Source organism: Labrus mixtus, chromosome 23, assembly GCF_963584025.1.
Source record: "Labrus mixtus chromosome 23, fLabMix1.1, whole genome shotgun sequence".
Lineage (NCBI taxonomy): Eukaryota > Metazoa > Chordata > Actinopteri > Labriformes > Labridae > Labrus > Labrus mixtus.
The window spans coordinates 2608216-2628644 of NC_083634.1; the positions used below are offsets into that span (position 1 = coordinate 2608216).

Genomic DNA, 20429 nt, shown 5'->3' on the forward strand with positions numbered 1-20429 from the left:
TGAATGAATTTCAGGCATGTTTGAAGTTTTGGTCGTACTACCGGACATGCAGTGAGAGCAGCACACAGTGATGATTCTAGAGGCGTTGGAGCCCTAGGCAAAAATCTATTTGGGGCCCTCCAACTGGCGTTCATCACCATCATGTCCCCCAGTGTCCCAATGCTTACTACTCTTCCTCTTTTTTTTCCTGATAATTCCTCTTAATTAAAGTTTGTCAGCCTTTGGGGGCCCCCACTGATCTGAGGCCCCAAGCAGTTGCCTGCCTTGCCTGTTGACAAGCAGTGCCTCTGAGAGCACAGCCAAGAGTTAAATCCCCAACTTCAGGGTTTTTTTTTGTCCTGATTACACCTTTGCAAACTAGCAGAAAGTGTCTCAAATCACCATGGCAACAGCAAACAAGCCTTTTAGATAATTTTTAGATCAAACAAGCCTCATTTAGATTCTGATAGTCGTGCCTGATGATCAGATCATACAGTGTGAGCACGTAAATCTTGAGCTTTGGTCATGTGTTGTAAACGATTCAACCGTACAGGGTGAGCTGACAATCCACCATGACTTTAACACATCTGTTCAGTTTACAACGCACTGTAGATGAGTTTGATATTAATATTAATATCAATATTCATTAATATTAACAGTTCCCTAGTGACAAACTCAAAATGAAACACGCCCAAGGTCTAGTCAAGTCATGTGACCACTCATAGCACTCTTACACTGCATGTCATATTCACCCTTTCACATGCACATTAGTAGACTGACAGCCATTAGGATAATACAATGAATGTTTATGTTACCATGACGACTGTATTTGGTACTGAACAACAATTAATTTAGTGTGGCTAATGATGCTTTTACAACTTAAATTTTTAAGAGTCTTGTGGTTTTCTGTGAAGGAAGAGATATTTTTATTCTTTGAGAGTGTTTGGTCATATGTTTGTTTTTGACTCTGTGCTCTCTTTGTGGTGGTATGTGGGTGGTTTTGAGCAGGATGTCCTTATTTTGCTGAAATAGACGTGTGTAACTCAAACTCTGAGGCTGTCAATAAACACAGGACGGGTTCTACCACTGAGCCACAGCTGCCCCCAAATACCAATCCTCACAAATATCACATTGGAAAACATCTGTGATTATAATATCAAGCTCCAAACTTCAGTAAAATCATACACACTGTAAGATATTCAACCTACACTTCAAACAGACAGGCAGTCATTTACAAAAAGATAAAGATCTGTACTGCCCCCTAGAGGGTGTAGTATTTGTTCATCATAAACTGTGATTCTGGCTTCTCTGTTGTTATATGGTTACAGCATAGCACAGTGATTTTGTTGATTACAGATTAAGATCTTGTAGGATCAACTCCACTATGCATTAAGTCCTTATGTATGAAGGGAGAGAATGGCTGTGTGAACAGTCAATGCAGCTACCTCTGAGTAACATCACAGCACCAGGACATTAATATTCTGACTTAGCAGGGTTTGATGTAAAAGTACAAAAGCAGAGAGGTGGTGGAGCATTGTTATAATCTCAGTTTAAAATATCTAGAAAGGGTTTATGATACGTGATGGTCATCAAATTGGAGAATGGCTGACCACTTAGTCTAAATCTCATTTAGTGTAGTTCTAAAGTTTTTGAAGAGGCATGTTTCTTTCTCTATTGCTCTCTCCGTTTCTGTCTTTTTTTCTATTTGTTGAGGTATTTGTTGACATATGAGTGAGGCATCTTGTGTGTGTGTATGCAGTTTGAGACCCTATGTCTCCTCCCCCTCTGTTATTTTCCATTGTGGTAAAATTAGTTTCAGTCAATGTGAAAACAAGAAGAAGACTGGCCTTGAGCTCTCTGCACAAGACCACAACCTATCACACTAAAAATAACATCCATTTCCCTTTCTGGAAGCCTTGTGTTGCCTCTTGCATGCACAGGCAGGTGCATGCAACTTTGTTATATTTTATAACCGGAACAAGGTGGCTAAACATTCATTGCAAGTATGAGACCAACACTTAAATTGCCTCCACACCCAGCATCCACAATGTGTAAGCAGTGAGTGTAATGCATCCATCTGTGGGCATGTTGGTCCTTAAATGAAGTGAGGGTAGAGTAATCAGAAACTGAAAATACAAGATAAGGTGAAAATCAGGAACATCAGGCCATACTTCAAGTTCAAACATTAGCTGACGTTAGGCAAATTTTTGTTTCATTTACCTATGACAATAGATAAGGATGTTTATAATGATATAGTAGTGCCTACTTATGTACTCTACGCGTCCTTTACATTGGATGTTAAAGGGATACTTAACCCATTTGCATTAAGCTTTGTATCATTAGAAACCTGGTAGTATTTTTGAATGGTTGTGCATACCGCCCTCATTTTCCCCTGAGATGGGAAATCTCTGTATTTCTAAGTCTGAAAAGGAGCTTCCAGTGACATGACGATTTTTGCGTCACTGGAAGCTGTTGCGGTTAGCGGGGTGAAACTACAACGCTAGTTCCTCATATTTTCGACCACTGAAGCTACAGACCTATCACAGATCAATGCAGGGAACTCACTACCAGAATCAAAACTTTACGTCCGCCATATTGCTTAGAAGCTATGCTAACAGGCTCTATGGAGAAAGCTGATAATGGCGGAAAAATATAAATATAGCGGCGAGACCGCTGCTGCCGACTGGCAGGTCTTGTGTCTTGGCTGCTGAGTTGGCAGCGGCGGCCACTGCCAACTCAGCAGCCAAGACATAAGGCCTGCCTGTCGGCAGCGGTGAGGACGAGGAGCCGGGACGGACTGGTAGTGTCGGTGCTCTCACTGTTTGCCTATGGACACAGACATAGAGTCTGTTTTCTGCCAGGAATTTCAAAGATGCAAATTCCTTCTGGAAGAGATCTCAGAATCAGTTGAGGAAACGGCCGTATGTGTTGAAGTAAACATGTCTGTGTTACCTGACCTTAGTGGGAGTGGCCTGCGGTGCTGTGCATTCTGGGATTTGGTGTCTTTCATCAACATGACCCAAAAAGACACTTTCTGCCTTTTCTCGGCCAAGAAGGCACCAACTTCAAAATGTATTTCACATTTCTACTACATATATGACCCAATGTCAATACAGATTCATGTTTCAACGGGTGAAGTATCCCTTTAAAAAATGTAGAGTTGACGGACCTTGCTGTCATGTAACTGACATTTGGTTCCTGTCTGATCTCTGCCCAGCTGTTCTGTTGTAGGTGTCCCTTCATTTTGACGACCTATGTGTTTGAAGCAGGAAAAATGGGTAATGATGCAGATGTGAATGACTTGGAGCCAAATTGTGATTGCTAGACAAACAGGTCAGAGCATCTCCAGCTCTGGAGCTCATTTGAAGTGTTCCCGGTCTGCAGTGGTCAGTACTTTCCAAAAGCGGTCCAAGTAAGTCAAACCAGTGAACCAGCGATAGCACCTTGAGGCTGACCCTTGTGGTCTGATTCAATAGAAAAGCCACTGGAGCTGAAAAGGTTCATGATGGCTCTCACAAACGTGTGTGACGCTTTTCTGAATGTTCAACTCTTTCAACTGAGAGATGCTGAGGGCATTTTTGCACTCAGGAAGCTGAGTTCTTAAAACCCTGAACTGCACTGGTTGGGTATTGGTATTGGTGGAGGCCTTTGATCTACCATGGCCTCTCGGTTTGGCTTAGACCACAGTGTGCTGATATTTCCTGTCAAAGAAGTGTTGTGTACTCACACCTTGACTGCTTGACACATCTATATCTAACTCTGGATATAAGATACACTGACCGTCAAATATATCGTTAATGGCCCCTCCTTCAAAAACCACCAAACATATTTTTATTGGCTAAACAGACTTTGACTGAAAGAATGGAAACAGAGAATTAACTCTTTGCAGATCATCAATCAGTTTTTTATTTGTTTGGTTAACTCTCACCAACAAGCCATGCAAAAGTACAAAGCATTGTAATAATATATGATACAAGATCATGTCCAGCCGCCTCCTCACTCTATCTGGTGGCAGCATACAAGACATTTGGCTCCGGCCCTCTTCTTTTGGCTTTAGATCGAAATGTTACTGCTGCGTAGTTCAGTTCATCAGAGGCCTCAATCTGTGAAGAGAATATTTACAGTCATAATGTGGTCACTTGAAATGACTTTTATTCCCAGAAAAGAGCAACATATTCTGGATCTTATAAGTGATACTTATACCCATTTGCATTAAGCTTTGTATCTTTAGAAACCTGGTAGTATTTTTGAATGGTTGTGTATCCCGCCCTCATTTTCCCCTGAGATGGGAAATCTTTGTATTTCTAAGTCTGAAAAGGAGCTTCCAGTGACGCAAAAATCGTTATTTTGCGTCATTGGAAGCTGTTGCGGTTAGCGGGGTGAAACTACAACGCTAGTTCCTCATATTTTCGACCACTAAAGCTACAGACCAATCACAGATCAGTGGGTGGGACCTCACTCCCAGAATCGAAACTTAAAGTCCGCCATATTGCTTGGAAGCTATGCTATGGAGAAAGCTGATATTGATGAAGGGGATTTTGAATGTCTTGTGCTTATTAGAGCCAGAGAAATCATTAGTTTTATAGTTGAAACGGGATGTGTCTTGAGATGCCATGGCAGACACGACATGTTTATTGTTTCCGTGGAAACACCGGATGTTATGTCAAAGCCCGCTGTGTGAATTGTTACTAAAAGCTGCCGATTGTTGCTGTATGTCCTGCTGTGATAAAATCGTAATGTAAATTATATTTGTCGCTAATCATATTCTTTTCCTCAGGCCAGTGTCGCCCGTTCGTTTTCACTACGGTAAATTCAGAGTTCGTTTTCATCGGGGATAGGGTTGCTGGGAGTAACAGGGACAATCACTCCCATGATTCCCTGCCAGCCTCAGTGTAATCCTTTGTAATTGGTTTTGAATAAGAGCCCCCTGGTGGCAGAATTTACATATTGTGCCTTTAATGTATATGGACAGGAAGTATATAAGTCTATCAATACACAAATATTTCAGGAACACATTAAATTAACATCAATGAATATCATGTCATTATTCTTCAATCACAAACTGTGTTAAAGTAAATTGAGTTGTATTTACCTCAGTGTGTCCTGGATTCTGTCTTTCTTCAGCAGCTGAGTGACAAAATAAAACATCTTGGTTAGAGGTTAGGGTTCATTGAACGCTGTCTTTGGTAAACTTAAATACCATTAATGCAATAATAAGTACATTATAACATACCTGTCTGAAGTTTCCGAATTTTAGCACCCAGACCAATGACCACCATGACAAGCAAAAGAGTCAAACCACCCAGGATCATGCTCGCCAGAGTCGCTGCTCCATCACACTCTTCAACAAAGAAAGATCATTGTGTCAGAATACTTCTTTTTTTTTTGGAGACTTTAAAACCTGACAAGATCAAACTAAATTCTTTAAGCTAAAGATATAAGAAGTCTGTGCATTATAGAAATAATAATAAAATCATACTTGTATGGTTACTGTCCGTTCTGTCCACGTCTTCATTGTCCTCGTTGCTTCCTATTAAACATATTTAAAGAAGCTTAGGTCTTTAGTTGCTGTTCCATTAGACTCTTCTACAGAGACAGATCATTGCTTCAGACTCTGTTTTCCTTTTGGAGACTCCAAATTCAGCTAGCTTTTTAACATGAAGGATTTAAAATGTCAGAAGTCTGTTGAATAAAGAAAACTTTTGGAGAATATTACTTGTAGAGTTGTTGTTCATGCTGTTATGAGCGTCACTGCTGCCTATTAGAGAAGGATTTCATCTTAACTGATTTACATCAAAATATAAAAGACAATTTGATGATAGATGTTTTAAGATAATTTTTTTTTCTTTTCAACATAAGTGGAAAAAAATAATGTGATGATGGGATCCAAGAGAAGGAAATAATCTTACCTTTGATCTTTAGATGTATCGTAGTAAGAAATGGACGTCCATCTTTGTTAAATCCACAGTAATAAATTCCAGAGTCGTTTAATTCCACTGAACGGACTTTGAGAAAGATAGTAGAGGTGTTGTACCACATAGTGAATTTATGATTACTGTATCCATCACGATATGTCACTTCACTGATATGACTGGCCATAGTAGAGACACACTGGATGTCGGCTCCTTTGACAACTTTCAGCCAATATCTGACTGAAACATATGTGTCCATGCCGGAGCACATCAGTGTGACATCATCACCAGACTGGACCTCCACAGTCTGAGACTCAGAACCTGAGACAGAGATCCAACCTGGAACAAACAAATATGAGATAAGTGGATAAGATGCATTTAATGCAGATCAATCAAACAATATTAAACATATCAATGAAGTCACAAATGATGAAACACTTACTGAGTCTGCAGAGAAGGAACGCTTTTATCAGCCCTTGGTTCATCGTTGTGCGTATGACTGTGGCTTTGAAGTGTCCGTAATTTTGAAGAGAGCAGTAGAAAAGAGAACCATACGGCAAAGAGGAGGGGTGTTTGATGTCACTTATCCTGTTCCTGTATGTGATGTCAAACATGCTGCAAGTAAAGTAAGTCAAGACACAGACATTGAGTTGTTCAGAGCTCCGCCCTTTAACATGTTTCAAAAATGCTATTTCAAATTATTCCCTCACCAAAGTACAAACATACTACACTCTGTGCACAGATAGAGAAAGCTGTTTAACTTTAAATGAAATGTACTTATCAGGAAAACATTGTCAGAAGTATGTCTTCAATATTTTGAAGTTGAAATGTGTTATAAGCACACTTTAATAGTCTGAACACTTTATAGTATTTTGTACAGTTTACTGATGGAAATATTTCCTATTGATTGGAATGTAAGATGTAAATAAACCAGGCTTATAAGAGGTTAAGATATAATGTAATAATCTGATATGAACGGGTTGATCCACTACAGATCACTGAAGTGACCTCAAGAGGGGCCCTACTTAAGCCTAGTCCACATAGATGGATCTTTTTGAAAACGCCTTTTTTAGAAATGCACATTGCATTTTAGGTCACTGAAAACGCACCTTTTAGAAAACTCCTTCAGAAACTCTGTTTAAGGTGTTGATGTGTAGACGGGGAGAACAGAGTTTTGGTTTTCTAACATCACACTGTGCGATGCTGTCACTTGTGGTACACTGGTAGTGTCCAATTTTTTTTATTTTTTATTTTTTATGAAGATGTACAAATCAAGCAAAGCTGTGATGGCAAGCGGAGGAAGCAAATATGATGGTAATTGTTTGGGGGGAATTTGTGGCTCCAAGCAGGGAAATATTAGAAAGAAAAGTGCGGCTGATTCGTCGAGCAGCACGCCAGAAACTGAAGTCAGCGACAGTAAACCCATCACAAGGGCAAGAGGTGACGTTAACAGTAACAGTGATGCTTCAGCAGTGGTTTTTAGCCCCATAGGGCCGCCTCATGGTGGAGTGTAACAGTACCATTCTTCATCTTACAAACCTGCTTGGTGTTTGATGCTTGTGGTTATGCCTGGAAACCAGTCTTCCTGTGGTTGCAATGCACTGCTTGCTGGTTAGGGTTGACGTTTTGTTTCTTCCAGAGCACCTGTATCCATATTTAGCCGCATATCTTTTCCCTCCTTGTACTAAGAAACCACCGAATCACCACTGCAAGGTGATTGGAAGTTTTAAAAAAAAAAATTGAAGGAGGAACAAAGCCTATCATGGGGCACGCTGGTGGCGCAATGGTTAGGGCGCGCACCCCATGCATTGAGGCTGTCGTCTCAAGCGGGCGGCCCGGGTTCGCATCCCACCTGTGGCCTCCCTCCCGCATGTCGCTCCCCACTCTCTCTCTCTCCCTGGTTTCCGACTCTATCCACTGTCCTGTCTCTCCATTAAAGGCACAAAAGCCCAAAAATAAATCTTTAAAAAAAAAAAAACAAAGCCTATCATTTCTTAATCTCTATTTTTAGATCTGTGCTTGGGGGTCTGTGTTTTTAGTTTAAGGGAGTCTTGCTTTGTTTCCAGTTTGTCTATAGTCGGAGCTGTACAGTAAGCTGTAGTATGTGCAGGAAAAACAGACCGTATGGAAAAGCCGGAGGCTGGTAATAAGGGAAACGTATTTCTCAATATTAAAGACATACTTCTGGCAATGTTTTCCTGATAAGTACATTTCATTTAAAGTTAAACACCTTTCTCTATCTGTGCACAGAGTGTTGTATGTTTGAACTTCGGTGTGAAGACTAATCTGAAATAGCATTTTTGAAAAATGTTAAAGGGCGGAGCTCTGAACAACTCAATGTCTGTCTGTTTTCTTTATTCAACAGACTTCTGACATTTTAAATCCTTCATGTTAAAAAGCTAGCTGAATTTGGAGTCTCCAAAAGGAAAACAGAGTCTGAAGCAATGATCTGTCTCTGTAGAAGAGTCTAATGGAACAGCAACTAAAGACCTAAGCTTCTTTAAATATGTTTAATAGGAAGCAACGAGGACAATGAAGACGTGGACAGAACGGACAGTAACCATACAAGTATGATTTTTATTATTATTTCAATAATTCACAGACTTCTTATAGCTTAGAAGCTTAAATAATTTAGTTTGATCCTGTCAGGTTTTAAAGTCTCCAAAAGGAAAATGTATTCTGACACAATGATCTTTCTTTGTAGAAGAGTGTGATGGAGCAGCGACTCTGGTGAGTGTTGTCCTGCGTGGTTTGACTCTTTTGCTTGTGATGGTCGTCATCGGTCTGGTTGTTAAAGACAGGACATTTCAGACAGGTATGTTTTATATCTTTCTTTATCACAATAGAAAACTCATTCAAGTTCCTTCAATGGTCTTTAAAATGACTCAAACATAATGTTGAATGAATTTACCAGATGTTGTATTTTGTCTTTCAGCTGCTGAAGAAAGACAGCATCCAGGACACCGTGAGTTGAATCACATTTGAATGTTTACTTTTATAGTTTATGAATAAGTCCAGTGAAGAATACTGATGTTAATCATTGATGTTAGTTTAATGTGTTTCAAAAATATTAGTGTATTGATAGACTTACACACTTCTTCTTTGTATACAGAGCTACATGAACATTGAATCAGTTTAGGAGAGTCAACATTAGTGTTGTAGTACTCCAAATCGCTCTCCAGACCACTTTTTGAAGGTCTCAGTCTCAGAATCAAAGCATTTTAACTCAGACTTGTCTCGGTCTCAGACTGGGCGGACTCTGGATTTTACATCAAGACCACTCAGCACCACGACTGACTGGTTGTTTTTCCATGTCATTACTTTGATTAAAAGAAACACACCCCATTTAAAAAAAACAAAAACTTCAGTTCATTCATGATTTGATTTTTATCCTCCGCATACAGACGTGACCTTTCAAATGTTACACTCTACACACAAGATGATGATTTTTCAGTAATATGTATGGTCTTGGTCTTGGTCTTGGTCTTGTCTCAGTCCTGGAGCACTCTGGTCTCTGGTTTGTCTTAGTCTCAGTTAGTGCGGCCTGGACTACAACACTAGTCAACATGTCTTTAAATTATCGGCTGAATGACCTTTTATCAATGACCAACAACCAAATATCATGATCTGTACCTGCTTAAAGGTCCAGAATATGTTGGTCTACTCTGGAAATAAAACTCATATCCAGTGAACACATCATGACTGTAAATATTCTCTTTCACAGAATGAGACCTCTGATGATCTGAACTACGAAGAAGTTATAGAGTTAACCTGAAGAAGTAAGAAGAGAGCCGGAGCCAAATGTTATTCATGTTGCTTCCAGATAGAGTAAAGAGGAGGCTGGACATGATCTTGTATCATACATTATTACAATGCTTTGAGCTTTTGCATGGCTTGTTGGTGAGAGTTAGTTGAATCTTCATCTTAATATTGCTTTTACTTACTATTTACTTTTGCTGAATCAACACTGTCTGTGGCTCCCTGCATCTCTTTTGTGATGCCTACATGTCATCATGTGATGCTTTAGGTAGATTTTTTAAAATTATTTGTTTTGATGTGCTGTCCTGAATTTGTTTTGTTTTTTTAAATTTTTGTCACTTATGTTGTGTTTGTATGTTCTCAGTGCAAGGCAAATTCCCCTAGGGGCAATAAAGGTTTCATTCATTCATTAGATCGAGTTATGTGATGAGTTGTCATCTTTGTTTGTCCCTTTGTATCCCAAAATCTTCATCAGCAATGCTCTGTCCCTGTGACTTTTTAATGATTATAATGAGTTCAGAAAAAGGAAAAGGAACATTGTCTGAAGCACTTCTGTCTGCACAAGTAGATAAGTGAGTGAGGATCACATGACTATTTCTAAAATCATGAGAGGTGAGAATCTAGTCAGTGATGAACAAACATCAAACTGTACCACAGCTCCTCCCATCAGAGGTCACACTTCAGACTCAACACTCACACTAACATCACTTCTGTCTTTTTAAAAGACATTTTGCAAAGTGACTCTTGTACAGTCTCATATCAAAACATTTACTCTGCTAAAGGATGCATCATTTTTTAGAGGTAACAAATGACTGAATAAAACACAGCAGGGGACTTTCCCATCTATTTCCACTGTCATATACATTTAAACCAACTCCTTCATCCCTCACCTAACACAAACTGACCAACTGAATCTCACAAGATGTGTCCGTTTCTGTCTTCATGTGTATGAAAATGATGGCTGCACAGCTGTTGATGGGATGAAATAGCTGATTACACTGTGAAGACTGGGGTTGATGGGGAAGATGGGTGATGCTGTGATCTGAGGCTGATGGGATGAAGTGTCTGACCAAACTGTGAAGACTTGGTGGTGATGTGGAGGTGGAAAAACACACGTCACAATGGCATGAATGATCTTGTGGAAGAGAGAAAGCCACATTTGAAAAAAGACAGCAGCAATATGATAGGCTAACCATGAGGGAGTGGACCATTGCTATTGGATAGATGTGAACAGCTGATGAAAATGATTGAGCATGACTGAAAGAGCTATGTGATACAGAATACATGATGTAGGAACATTACGTCAAAACTGTTCATATTACTGTAGACTCCTCCTCCTCTTATCTTACTTAAACCTAACGTTGGCGGCTGGGTTTGTGTTGTCAGTGTTGTATGAAGCAGCAGTGAACTACAAAGTCTATTCAGGTGTCTCTGCTCATTAACATAGTGGGAGTTCGCAACAGGAGTTTTCTAAAAAATGCATTTCAGTGACCCCAAAACACTTTGTGTGAGTACGACAGGTCAAAACGCAGAGAAAAAGCTACGTTTTCAAAAATACCCACCTATGAGTGGACTAGGCCTAAGTAGGGCCCCTCTTGAGATCACTTCAGTGATCTGTAGTGGATCAACCCGTTCATATCAGATTATTACATTACACACTAAATAATGCTGGGTCATTTACATGACCCAATTGCTGGGTCCTCGGCTGCTGGGTCATTTCACTGGGTTGATTTTGGTCACGAATATTGACCCAATATTTGGTTATTGAGATTGACTGAAGTGATCCAACGGCTGAGCTGAGCTGCATCACAACTCAACGCTAGGTCAAAAGTCCCACCCACTGCCCTCCTCGCGACTGCCAGTAGCTGCTGAACAAAAGGATTGCTTCTGGATTTTAACGTTGCACTTCGGTAAGTCCCTAAAATACATTTTAAAAATATAAATTATACACTAAATAACATTAAAACACAAATACTATTAATTATGACAAAACAAGTATGGTAAGGTCTTTGCCTGTGGCTTGTTAGCTGGTGTAATGTCACGTTGTTCAGGTAGTTAATTTACTTTAGAGTTAGCAAAAGTAGCGGTTAGTTAGTTAGTCTTACATTTTCTCTGTTTATACAATATGGTCTATCATAACGTAGTTAGCTAGCTAATTGGGCGCCTGCTCATAACATTCACATTGGCAAAGGTAATCACTGATTAATGTTAATGTTACTCTGCGTTATTATTGTCGTCACCTCAGGCATCCCTATGAAGACTTGCCTTTCAGTAACATCTTGACTCGACTTATTCTAAACGTTTCTAGCGAGAAAGACGTTTATCAACTAATGTTTAAGTTATTTTTATAGTCCCAAGAAAATCAGAGAAAATTATAACGTTCACAGAATTTACTTGTTAAAATATGGAGCTAAAATGGAAATTGTTGTAACGTTACGACACGAGGGGTTGGTTTCATGAACAACAAAGCTGTCGAGTCACCCCAGGCTGGTCAAGACTGTACCGTTAGCCTGTGGTGGTTGATTAATGATTACAATGCCACAAATGTAAGTGAATGTAGTCTAGTGGCACTTGGAGCTGTTAACTCCAAAGTTTGAAGGTGAGTGTGTCTTCGTTTGTATTTTATGCCTGAGATTGAATTGCACATTGCATCACCATTTACATAAGGAGTTAGATCAGTCTCAATATTCATGAATGGACACAGAAAGATTCACAAATGTATTTCAATGTAAACACAAATATGTATCATTCTAAATGTAAAAAAAAAAAATCCACAAATTAAAATATAAGGTTCACAAACGTATTTCTGAGTACATATATATTTAGAAAACACATTTGGATCTTGTTACATTTATATACAAACTGTTCAGTCTGCATTTACAAACTGTTTGTCATTTGTGAACCTCACTGCATTTGTGTGTGGGACTTTTGAGACTCCCCTGCCGTGGTTACATTCACAAATGGCTTATTTTCAGCAGGGAAATATCTGTAGCCAATCAGATGTCTCCTTCCTATTCAGCCAATCACAGTAGCATAGATTCAAGGGTATGATTTAATGTGATCACTCCATTACATATATATATATATATATATATATATATAAAAAACTATAAATATTTGTGTGTGAATCACAAATAAGTTTGTGAATCTTATTTTTTTATTTGTGGATTTTTTATATATTTATATAGAATGATAAATATTTGTCTGTGCATTGAAATACATTTGTGAATCCTTCTGTGTGCATTCATGAATATTGAGACTGATCTAACTGCATATTTACAAGAGACACTAAGAAATAACTAGGTCTATGTACATATTTCTGATGTGCTGTTTTAGGTGTGTGTGAGAATGAAGTAGAGCAAGACCATTAATCAAAAATTGATTGATTTGATTTAAAATAAAAAAATATTCTGTTAATGTTTTCCCCGCTGTGTTTGTTCATTAATTTACCGTGTCCTTAAAAACACACTACCACATGTGTAGTCACATAACTCCGGCCTGTCTAATTTGTGACATGGAAGCAACAGCGGGAGCAAAGTTTTGGACACAGGCTGCACCTGGCCAGCGGTAAGTGCAAATCAGCTTAACAGACACAAAGCTACAATGTTGGCTGATATTCTTTCTTTCTGGGTTTGTATGTGTCATACATTTTTTGGTGAAACACGTCAGGCTTGATCTGTGGTCAGACCAGAAAAAATACTTTTGAAATGTCTAAATGTTTTTCTTATATTGTGTTGTGTGTCTTGTATTTATTCTCCTTTTCTTTTCTGTGCTGATTTTGTTGTTAAGCACTGAAAACCTCAATAATATAATTTATTTATGTGTTTAGTTCAGAAAATTATGAGGGTGTGCAAGAAGATTGTCTGTGCTTTTTCTTATAGTTGAAAGAAAAGGAAGCATTAGTGAAGTTACAACACATGGAACCTGTTTAAAATTGATTTTGTTTGCAAGAATGAGATGCAAGTTATTATATTTCAGCTATAAGAAAAAGCAGAGACTGTCTTCTTGCACACCCTCATTTCCCGCTCCAAACGTTGATCTTTCAATTCTGAAATAAACACACAAATAAATTATATTATTGATTTTTTCAGCACAGAAAAGAAGAGGAGACACACAACACAACATCAGACATTTTTAACATTATCAGTCTTTTTTTTTAGTCTTTTTATCTGGTCTTTTTTTCTTGTATGAGCTTTGAGGATGTTCAACACTGATATGTCAGATAGCAGGTTAGGAGCTAAATCTTCAGAATTCGGGAACATAGCACTCTGTAAGGGAGTTTGTCTAACTTTACAGAATAGCAGACTACAGCAGGCTGCAACAATACTAACATGATTGTTGACACTAAGCCCTCCAGCTATTACCTGCTATAATGTCTTCCCCTTTGTACAGCTGATCTACATAGCAACACTTAAACACTGCCTTCTTTCCACTGAGATTCTGCACAGGGATTTAGCGATAGTGTTTATTAAAGGCGACACCATGTTTATACATTTTCCCTCAGTCTGCGGATCATTTGCAGCCCCAACCTTCGGGGGTGATCCGAAGGGACCACAGATCAAGCATGATCCGTTTCACCACCATTTATGACACACACTAAAAGAAAAAAAGAATTAGCAGCCAGTCACCACCCAGATACCCCCAGATTATCAAAGATTGTAGCTTTGTATCTGTTAAGGGTGCACTATGTGGATTTAGTAGTTACATTTTAAAGTTGGAGGAGTGAAACAATTCTAAAATATGTTTTCTGAACTGAATGCACAAACTTTATTTAATGGAAAATGGATGCTTTGAACACTGTTTGGAGCTAAAAAGTTACCAGGAGAGTTACAGTTTCGCTGTTGAGGGCCCAGCACCATAACTTCTCACGTAGCATTTTATATTCAAACAGTGTTACAGGGACCAAATTTTCCTCTGAGGACAGTTTGTGTATTGAGTTATGAACATATACCACAGAATCTGTACATTTCTCCAACTTTCTAATTTCTCTACCAATACTACATAGTGCACCTTTAACCTGATTTACCGCTGGCCAGGTGCAGCCTTTGTCCAAAACTTTGCTCCCGCTGTTGCTTCCATGTCACAAATTAGACAGGCCGGAGTTATGTGACTACACATGTGGTAGTAAGGACACAGTAAATTAATGAACAAACACAGAGGGGAAAGCATTAACGGAATATAAAAAAGAAAAAAAGAAATAATTGACATTACATCGGTTAGAGGTTCTGAATGTTGGTTTCAATTAGTTTTTGATTAATTGCCCTGTTCTACTGCATCCTACCACTGACTGTCTGTACTGATACAGACATTTTGGCAGCTTGTACATGTAGTACTACAATACAATACTTGTGGTCAATAACAAATACCGATATTGATAGCTTAGGGTCTGTATTAAAAATAGTTCCTACAGTCCAATTTTGTTCATATTGAAAGCAGATCTGCAAACCTATACGCAAGTTGCAACTATTTGAATTATTAGCTGTAATTGGCTCACTAAATAACAATACATTGTTTTTAAACTGAAGACATTAAAAACAGAAACTAAGTTTAAGACGTGGATTAAACACATCTAACATGCCTTTTGCTTTTTCTACAACCAAATTAACTACTTCACTGAGTCAGGGTGCTTGATTAAGCCAATTGAAGAACCTTTTGCTGGCATTTCATATACTCAACAGATAGATCCAATATCAGGTACGGTCCAACAAGTCCCTGTAAGGGACACGTTTCAAAGAGTACCTCTGCGTCCCTTACTGAAAAAAATCCTTGAAACACCTGGGACACTGGAAAAGGTGTTGGAATGGCAAAACAGAGGGGTTGATGCACTGCAGGATTTTGGAGATGGCAGCCTGTTCAAGTCCAAAAGCCTGCTCTTTGAAGACTTGGCAATCCCAGTTGTTCTTTACAATGACGACTGTGAAACTGTGAATCCACTTGGATCCAAGACGGATTCACAAGCTTGGTTTGATCTACTTTACTCTCAAGTGTCTTCCACCAGATATCCTTTCAAGTTTGAGGTCAGTGTTTCTGGCAGGTGTTTACAAGTCAGATGATGTGAAGACCTATGGAATTGACGCAGTTCTGACACCCATAGTTGAAGAGCTAAAGGGTATGGAAGTTAACGGAATTGAAGTTAACACCCCAAATTTCCATGGTAAGTTTAAAATCTGGCTTGCTCAAGTTTGTTGCGACAACTTGGGCCTCAATGCTATTCTGGGATACAATGAGAGTTTCTCAGCTAATAGTGTATGCAGATGGTGCCGTATACATAAAGTTGCCTTGCAAAGACAAACTGTGGAAGATCCATCATTACTATGAAACACAGACAACTATCAGACTGACCTGGCACTCCAGAATCCTTTTGCCACTGGTTTGAAAAGGGAGAGTGTCCTGAATCAACTCCGTTCCTATGATGTGGTGCAAAATGTGGCACCGGACATTATGCATGACCTTTTAGAGGGGGTGGCGGGATACGAGACAAAACTGGTCCTGAATTCCTTAATTGAAGAGAAACTCATCACCCTGGATCAAGTGAACAGTCGTCTCACAAGCTTTGATTATGGATTTTCTGACTCCCACAATAAACCATCAACAATTTCAAAGCAAGAGTTAAAGAACCCTGATGGGGCCATGAGGCAGACAGCATCCCAAATGTGGTGTCTGTTGCGGTATCTCCCTGTTATGCTTGGGGACTTGATCCCAGAACACAATGCCCATTGGGAGTTGCTTTTATTGCTTCTGTCTTGTATGGAGTTACTCTTCTCACCTTCCCTTACACCAGCAGCTACAGCTTACCTGACTCATCTCATCAAGGATCATCATACCCTTTTTTTGGAACTTTACCCGGAACGGAATTTGAAGCCCAAACATCACTTCATGGTCCACTATCCAGGAGCAATCAGAGCGCTGGGGCCCATTGTCCATTTTTGGGCAATAAGGTTTGAGGCTAAGGATGGCTTTTTCAAACGTATCAGCCATGTGACATGCAATTTTCGCAACATCTGCAAAACAATGGCGTTCAGGCACCAGATGTTGCTCTGCTATAACTTCCTGAGTGGCACATTGTTTGCTCAAAATGTAGAAGTTGGTCCTGGGTATACCTCCATTGTTGGAGCCTTAGAGGGATACAGAAGCATCCAGAATAGCATTGAAGGCATTCCACTCACAGCTGAAGTTTTTGTGCCAACATGGGTGAAAATCAAGGGTGCTACATACCGTCCCGGCATGACTGTATTTGTGTCCTATACATCTGATGGTGAAACCCAGTTTGCAACAATAAAGACCATTGTCACTTTAAATTCAACTGTCAAGCTGGTTGTTCAGATGTGGCACACCAAAGGCTTTAGCCGACATCACTTTGCCTACAGTGTAACGCCTGACTACGTTATCCAGTCTCTGGATGCCAACCACCTCCTTGATTACCATCCTTACTATGTCGTTCATTCGTACAAGGAAAATTATGCTCTGTATGTGTCCCTGCGCTACAGGCCAATGTAAATCCAACTTCTTCTTACACTTCATACACAGTTATTAGATTGTATTCCTCAGGATTCATGCTCACATGTCTATCCAAAATGTAATTGAACCTCAAACCTTAATGTTTGACAAAGAAAAGGGAGTTTTTTTTATTAGAGGGATATATAAGTGTGCACAATTAATAATTTAAAAAAATAAGGGAAAGCCAATTACAAAAATATTATTCCCAACTCACTTAAAAAAATATATATATATTAGAGTTATTTAAAAAAGACAACTAACACAAAATTACAATTAAATACAATTTTTGACCTTTCAAAAATATTCAGTGACCAATACAGCCACCCTTCTTTTCAATTACTGTCATGAGCCTTAATCCATGGATTCTGTCAGTATCTTGATCTGTTCTGAAGACAAATCACCCATTTGAACAATATTTTGGAGGTTGTGGTTTCTGCTTCAGTGAAAGTTGATTGTAACCAGATCCAGAAACTGACACACCCCAAGGATGGAAGGCTCTTGGTAGTTATTGAAAAGAATAGCACACTAATATATTATTTTAATAAAACTAACTATTCCTTTGTTAAACGTTTAGGTTTAATATTGAATAGCATTTGTGATTGACTGATGTCATTTTATTTTTTCAAATATAGAATTAATCTAGAGGAATACAATTTGACTAATAATTGTTTATTTGTATATCACAATCAAGTTCATGGCTCAATGAGCTTCAGAGGCCCACATTACAATGGAACAGCATCCCCTTATCTTAAAGAATAAGGTTGGACCTTTTTTACATAAGTTGTGGAGGAGGATGGAGGAAAAGGCAGATGATGGAGAAAAACCCAACACAGGATAGTTAATGCAATAACAATGCAGGCAGGATACAATAAATAAAAATAAACTAAAAACTCTAGAAACAGGCACTATAGGGTAATTGGCAGTGCAGGAACAGTTAACCATGACAGGATCCTTGAGACGGCTCCTTGGTACGCATCCTGACCTGTTTCAAGATAGCCAAGGAAGGGCTACCCCTGCCACTGCTGTGAATGAGAGGTGACAGATAGGCAGATATGAGAGGAGCAGTCCGGCAGGCAGTCAGGAGAGTGGAAGTCCAGCAGGCAGACAGGAGAGGAGCAGTTCAGCAGGCAGACAGGAGAGGGGCAGTTCAGCAGGCAGACAGGAGAGGGGCAGTTCAGCAGGCAGACAGGAGAGGAGCAGTTGACAGACAGAGGTGATGTTATTTATGCACAACGAACAGTAAAAAACAAACTATCATCATGCTCTGTCACGGACTACTTTCAGTTTCACAAGAAGTAGGTTATGTACAAACAGCTGATTCCAACAACATTTACCTATTATCAGCGTTGGCTTTGATCAAAACAGATTTGGGACAGACTGATAAACGTCCTACTTTTGTGGAACAATGTTAATTAAAAACAGACATGTTATATCACTTAACATCAGCTTGTACTTGTTAAGGATATCTTGTATGCCAGTCATAGATTATTAGGAAATCAACTGTTGGAGGCATCTACTACAAGTTAAGAAGCTAATTTCCCACAAGGCCCCTCCCTCTCTCTCTTCTCTTCCAAATCAATCAAAGTCAAGGGTATTTTGCTTAATATCCATTTTATGGCTATAAAATGTTTATTTGGAAATTGGCTCTGCGGAGTTGAGCCTTCGTTTCAAGGGTCGTTTCACAGATAAGCTTACCAATTTAAATAGGCTTAATACCTTTTGTACTTTTCAAGGATGAGGACCATGGACAAGACCTGACACCACACGAGCTTACCATGCCAGAGTCTAGTGTGGTAACTCAGGAGGCAACCAATCTGCCGATGCATGACAGGCCTCCAACCTCTGGACATGTGGCAACATTTGTAAGTTTCTTTACGAGTTTTAAATAATATTGGATTTTTTTTTTATTGAGATGTGTATTGCACACACATAATCGGGTTTGAACTGTACATTTTTTTATCACTTGCCTAGTCAGTTTACTCTCCACTTGACTGCACTGCATTCCAACTTTCCCAAATTAAGATTTTGATATGAGAGCATTTACAGACACAAAATAAGATGTAGGTTAATGTTTATCAACTAAGCATTTGTTTGATTAATCTTATCTGTTGGGCCTAATTTCAAATCAATAACTTTTGGGATTTCAAAATACTTGCTATATGTACATATGCATGTTAGGTATTAATTACTATTTTTCATTTGAGCCCATTTATAGCCCATCCTCACCTACTTACCTGGTGTTTCCTTAGTGATCCCCCTATTGGCTAAAAGCAACCTTACCAATCAGATTATAAAAAAATATTTTAAATAGTAGTTGTAGTGAACACTGCACAACCCGTGCTGCGTTGTTGGTGTGGACAGTAATGGGCTGTCAGTCATTGACCCAACTTTACCCTGATGTTACATTTATTCCTCTCAATTCCAGAATATAAGGGAGATACTTATGCGGACCCTGGAGGGGAAAGAGATTCTGCTGAGCTTGGACGAGGAAAGCTGCCTCTCACTGAAACAACGGAGAGCCATGCAGCGCATACTGGTCTCTCACCTTATTGAGCAGTTTGGAGAATAGTAAGTGCATTCGTTAATGGATTGACTGTCATGGGTCAATCTTTGGTGCCCCTGTTGTCTTAACTTCCAGTTAATATAGTAATGGAATAAATAAATGGTATTGTTTTGCTATTAAGCCATTTGGTGAATTTTGTTGAGAAATGATCCTTAATTACTTTAAGGCCAACATAAAGATGCATAACGCCCCACCCTTCATTTATTTTCAATAAATTGCTTTTTACATCTCTCTTTCTCTCTGTCAGCCCTACTTCTGACAAGAAAACTAGGCTAGCAGTCTCTGTTGTGGAGCAGTTCTCCTGCCTCAGAGACGGCATGGGAAAAGGATATGTAAGTTTGGTTTTACTTGTAAAATTAACTATCCTTTTTGCTCTTTTGAAATGGATTGTCAGAGCAACGAGATCGCCTTTCCCTAAGTCCTTTATGAATTCTCCTAACATCTTTCCTTAACCTCATGACGTTTTCCCCGGGGTTAAGGTAAAGTGGATAGTGGAAGGAGATAGGAGGAACAATTTGAACGCACCCCAATAGTCAGCTGATCACCAGAGCAGGGAGCTAGGAAGTAGTAGGGGAGAGGTTTAGGTTGAAGTGAAGAGCTGAATGAATGTGTGAAAGAATATAACTCGTCGTCCTGCTTGAACTTACGCTGAGCTCCATTTCAGCTACCAATGTTCCGCAAGTAACGCAGCTCTCGTTCTCCACCTAATAAACGTACTA

At 39.2% G+C, this 20429-nt stretch overlaps 1 protein-coding gene across 1 annotated transcript; it reads right to left on the bottom strand.

Annotated features, from left to right (window-relative positions):
- Window positions 1-3859: 3859 nt before the first annotated feature.
- LOC132958533 (uncharacterized) lies at window positions 3860-6490 on the bottom strand. Its single transcript, XM_061031439.1, has 6 exons — window positions 6334-6490; window positions 5889-6230; window positions 5459-5509; window positions 5213-5320; window positions 5072-5106; window positions 3860-4082 (listed from the first exon to the last, which is right to left on the bottom strand). The coding sequence occupies exons 1-6, from the start codon at window positions 6374-6376 to the stop codon at window positions 3981-3983; spliced, it is 681 nt and encodes a 226-aa protein (XP_060887422.1). The 5' UTR covers window positions 6377-6490; the 3' UTR covers window positions 3860-3980.
- Between the last annotated feature and the right edge of the window lie 13939 nt (window positions 6491-20429).

Excerpts from the sequence above, each read along its gene's own strand:
- LOC132958533 (XM_061031439.1), bottom strand. The coding sequence starts at position 6,376 with ATGAACCAAGGGCTGATAAAAGCGTTCCTTCTCTGCAGACTCA. Across the intron at positions 5,321-5,458 it reads AACGGACAGTAACCATACAA|AGTGTGATGGAGCAGCGACT; the intron begins GTATGATTTTAT and ends TCTTTGTTGAAG. Across the intron at positions 5,107-5,212 it reads AATTCGGAAACTTCAGACAG|CTGCTGAAGAAAGACAGAAT; the intron begins GTATGTTATAAT and ends TTTGTCACTCAG.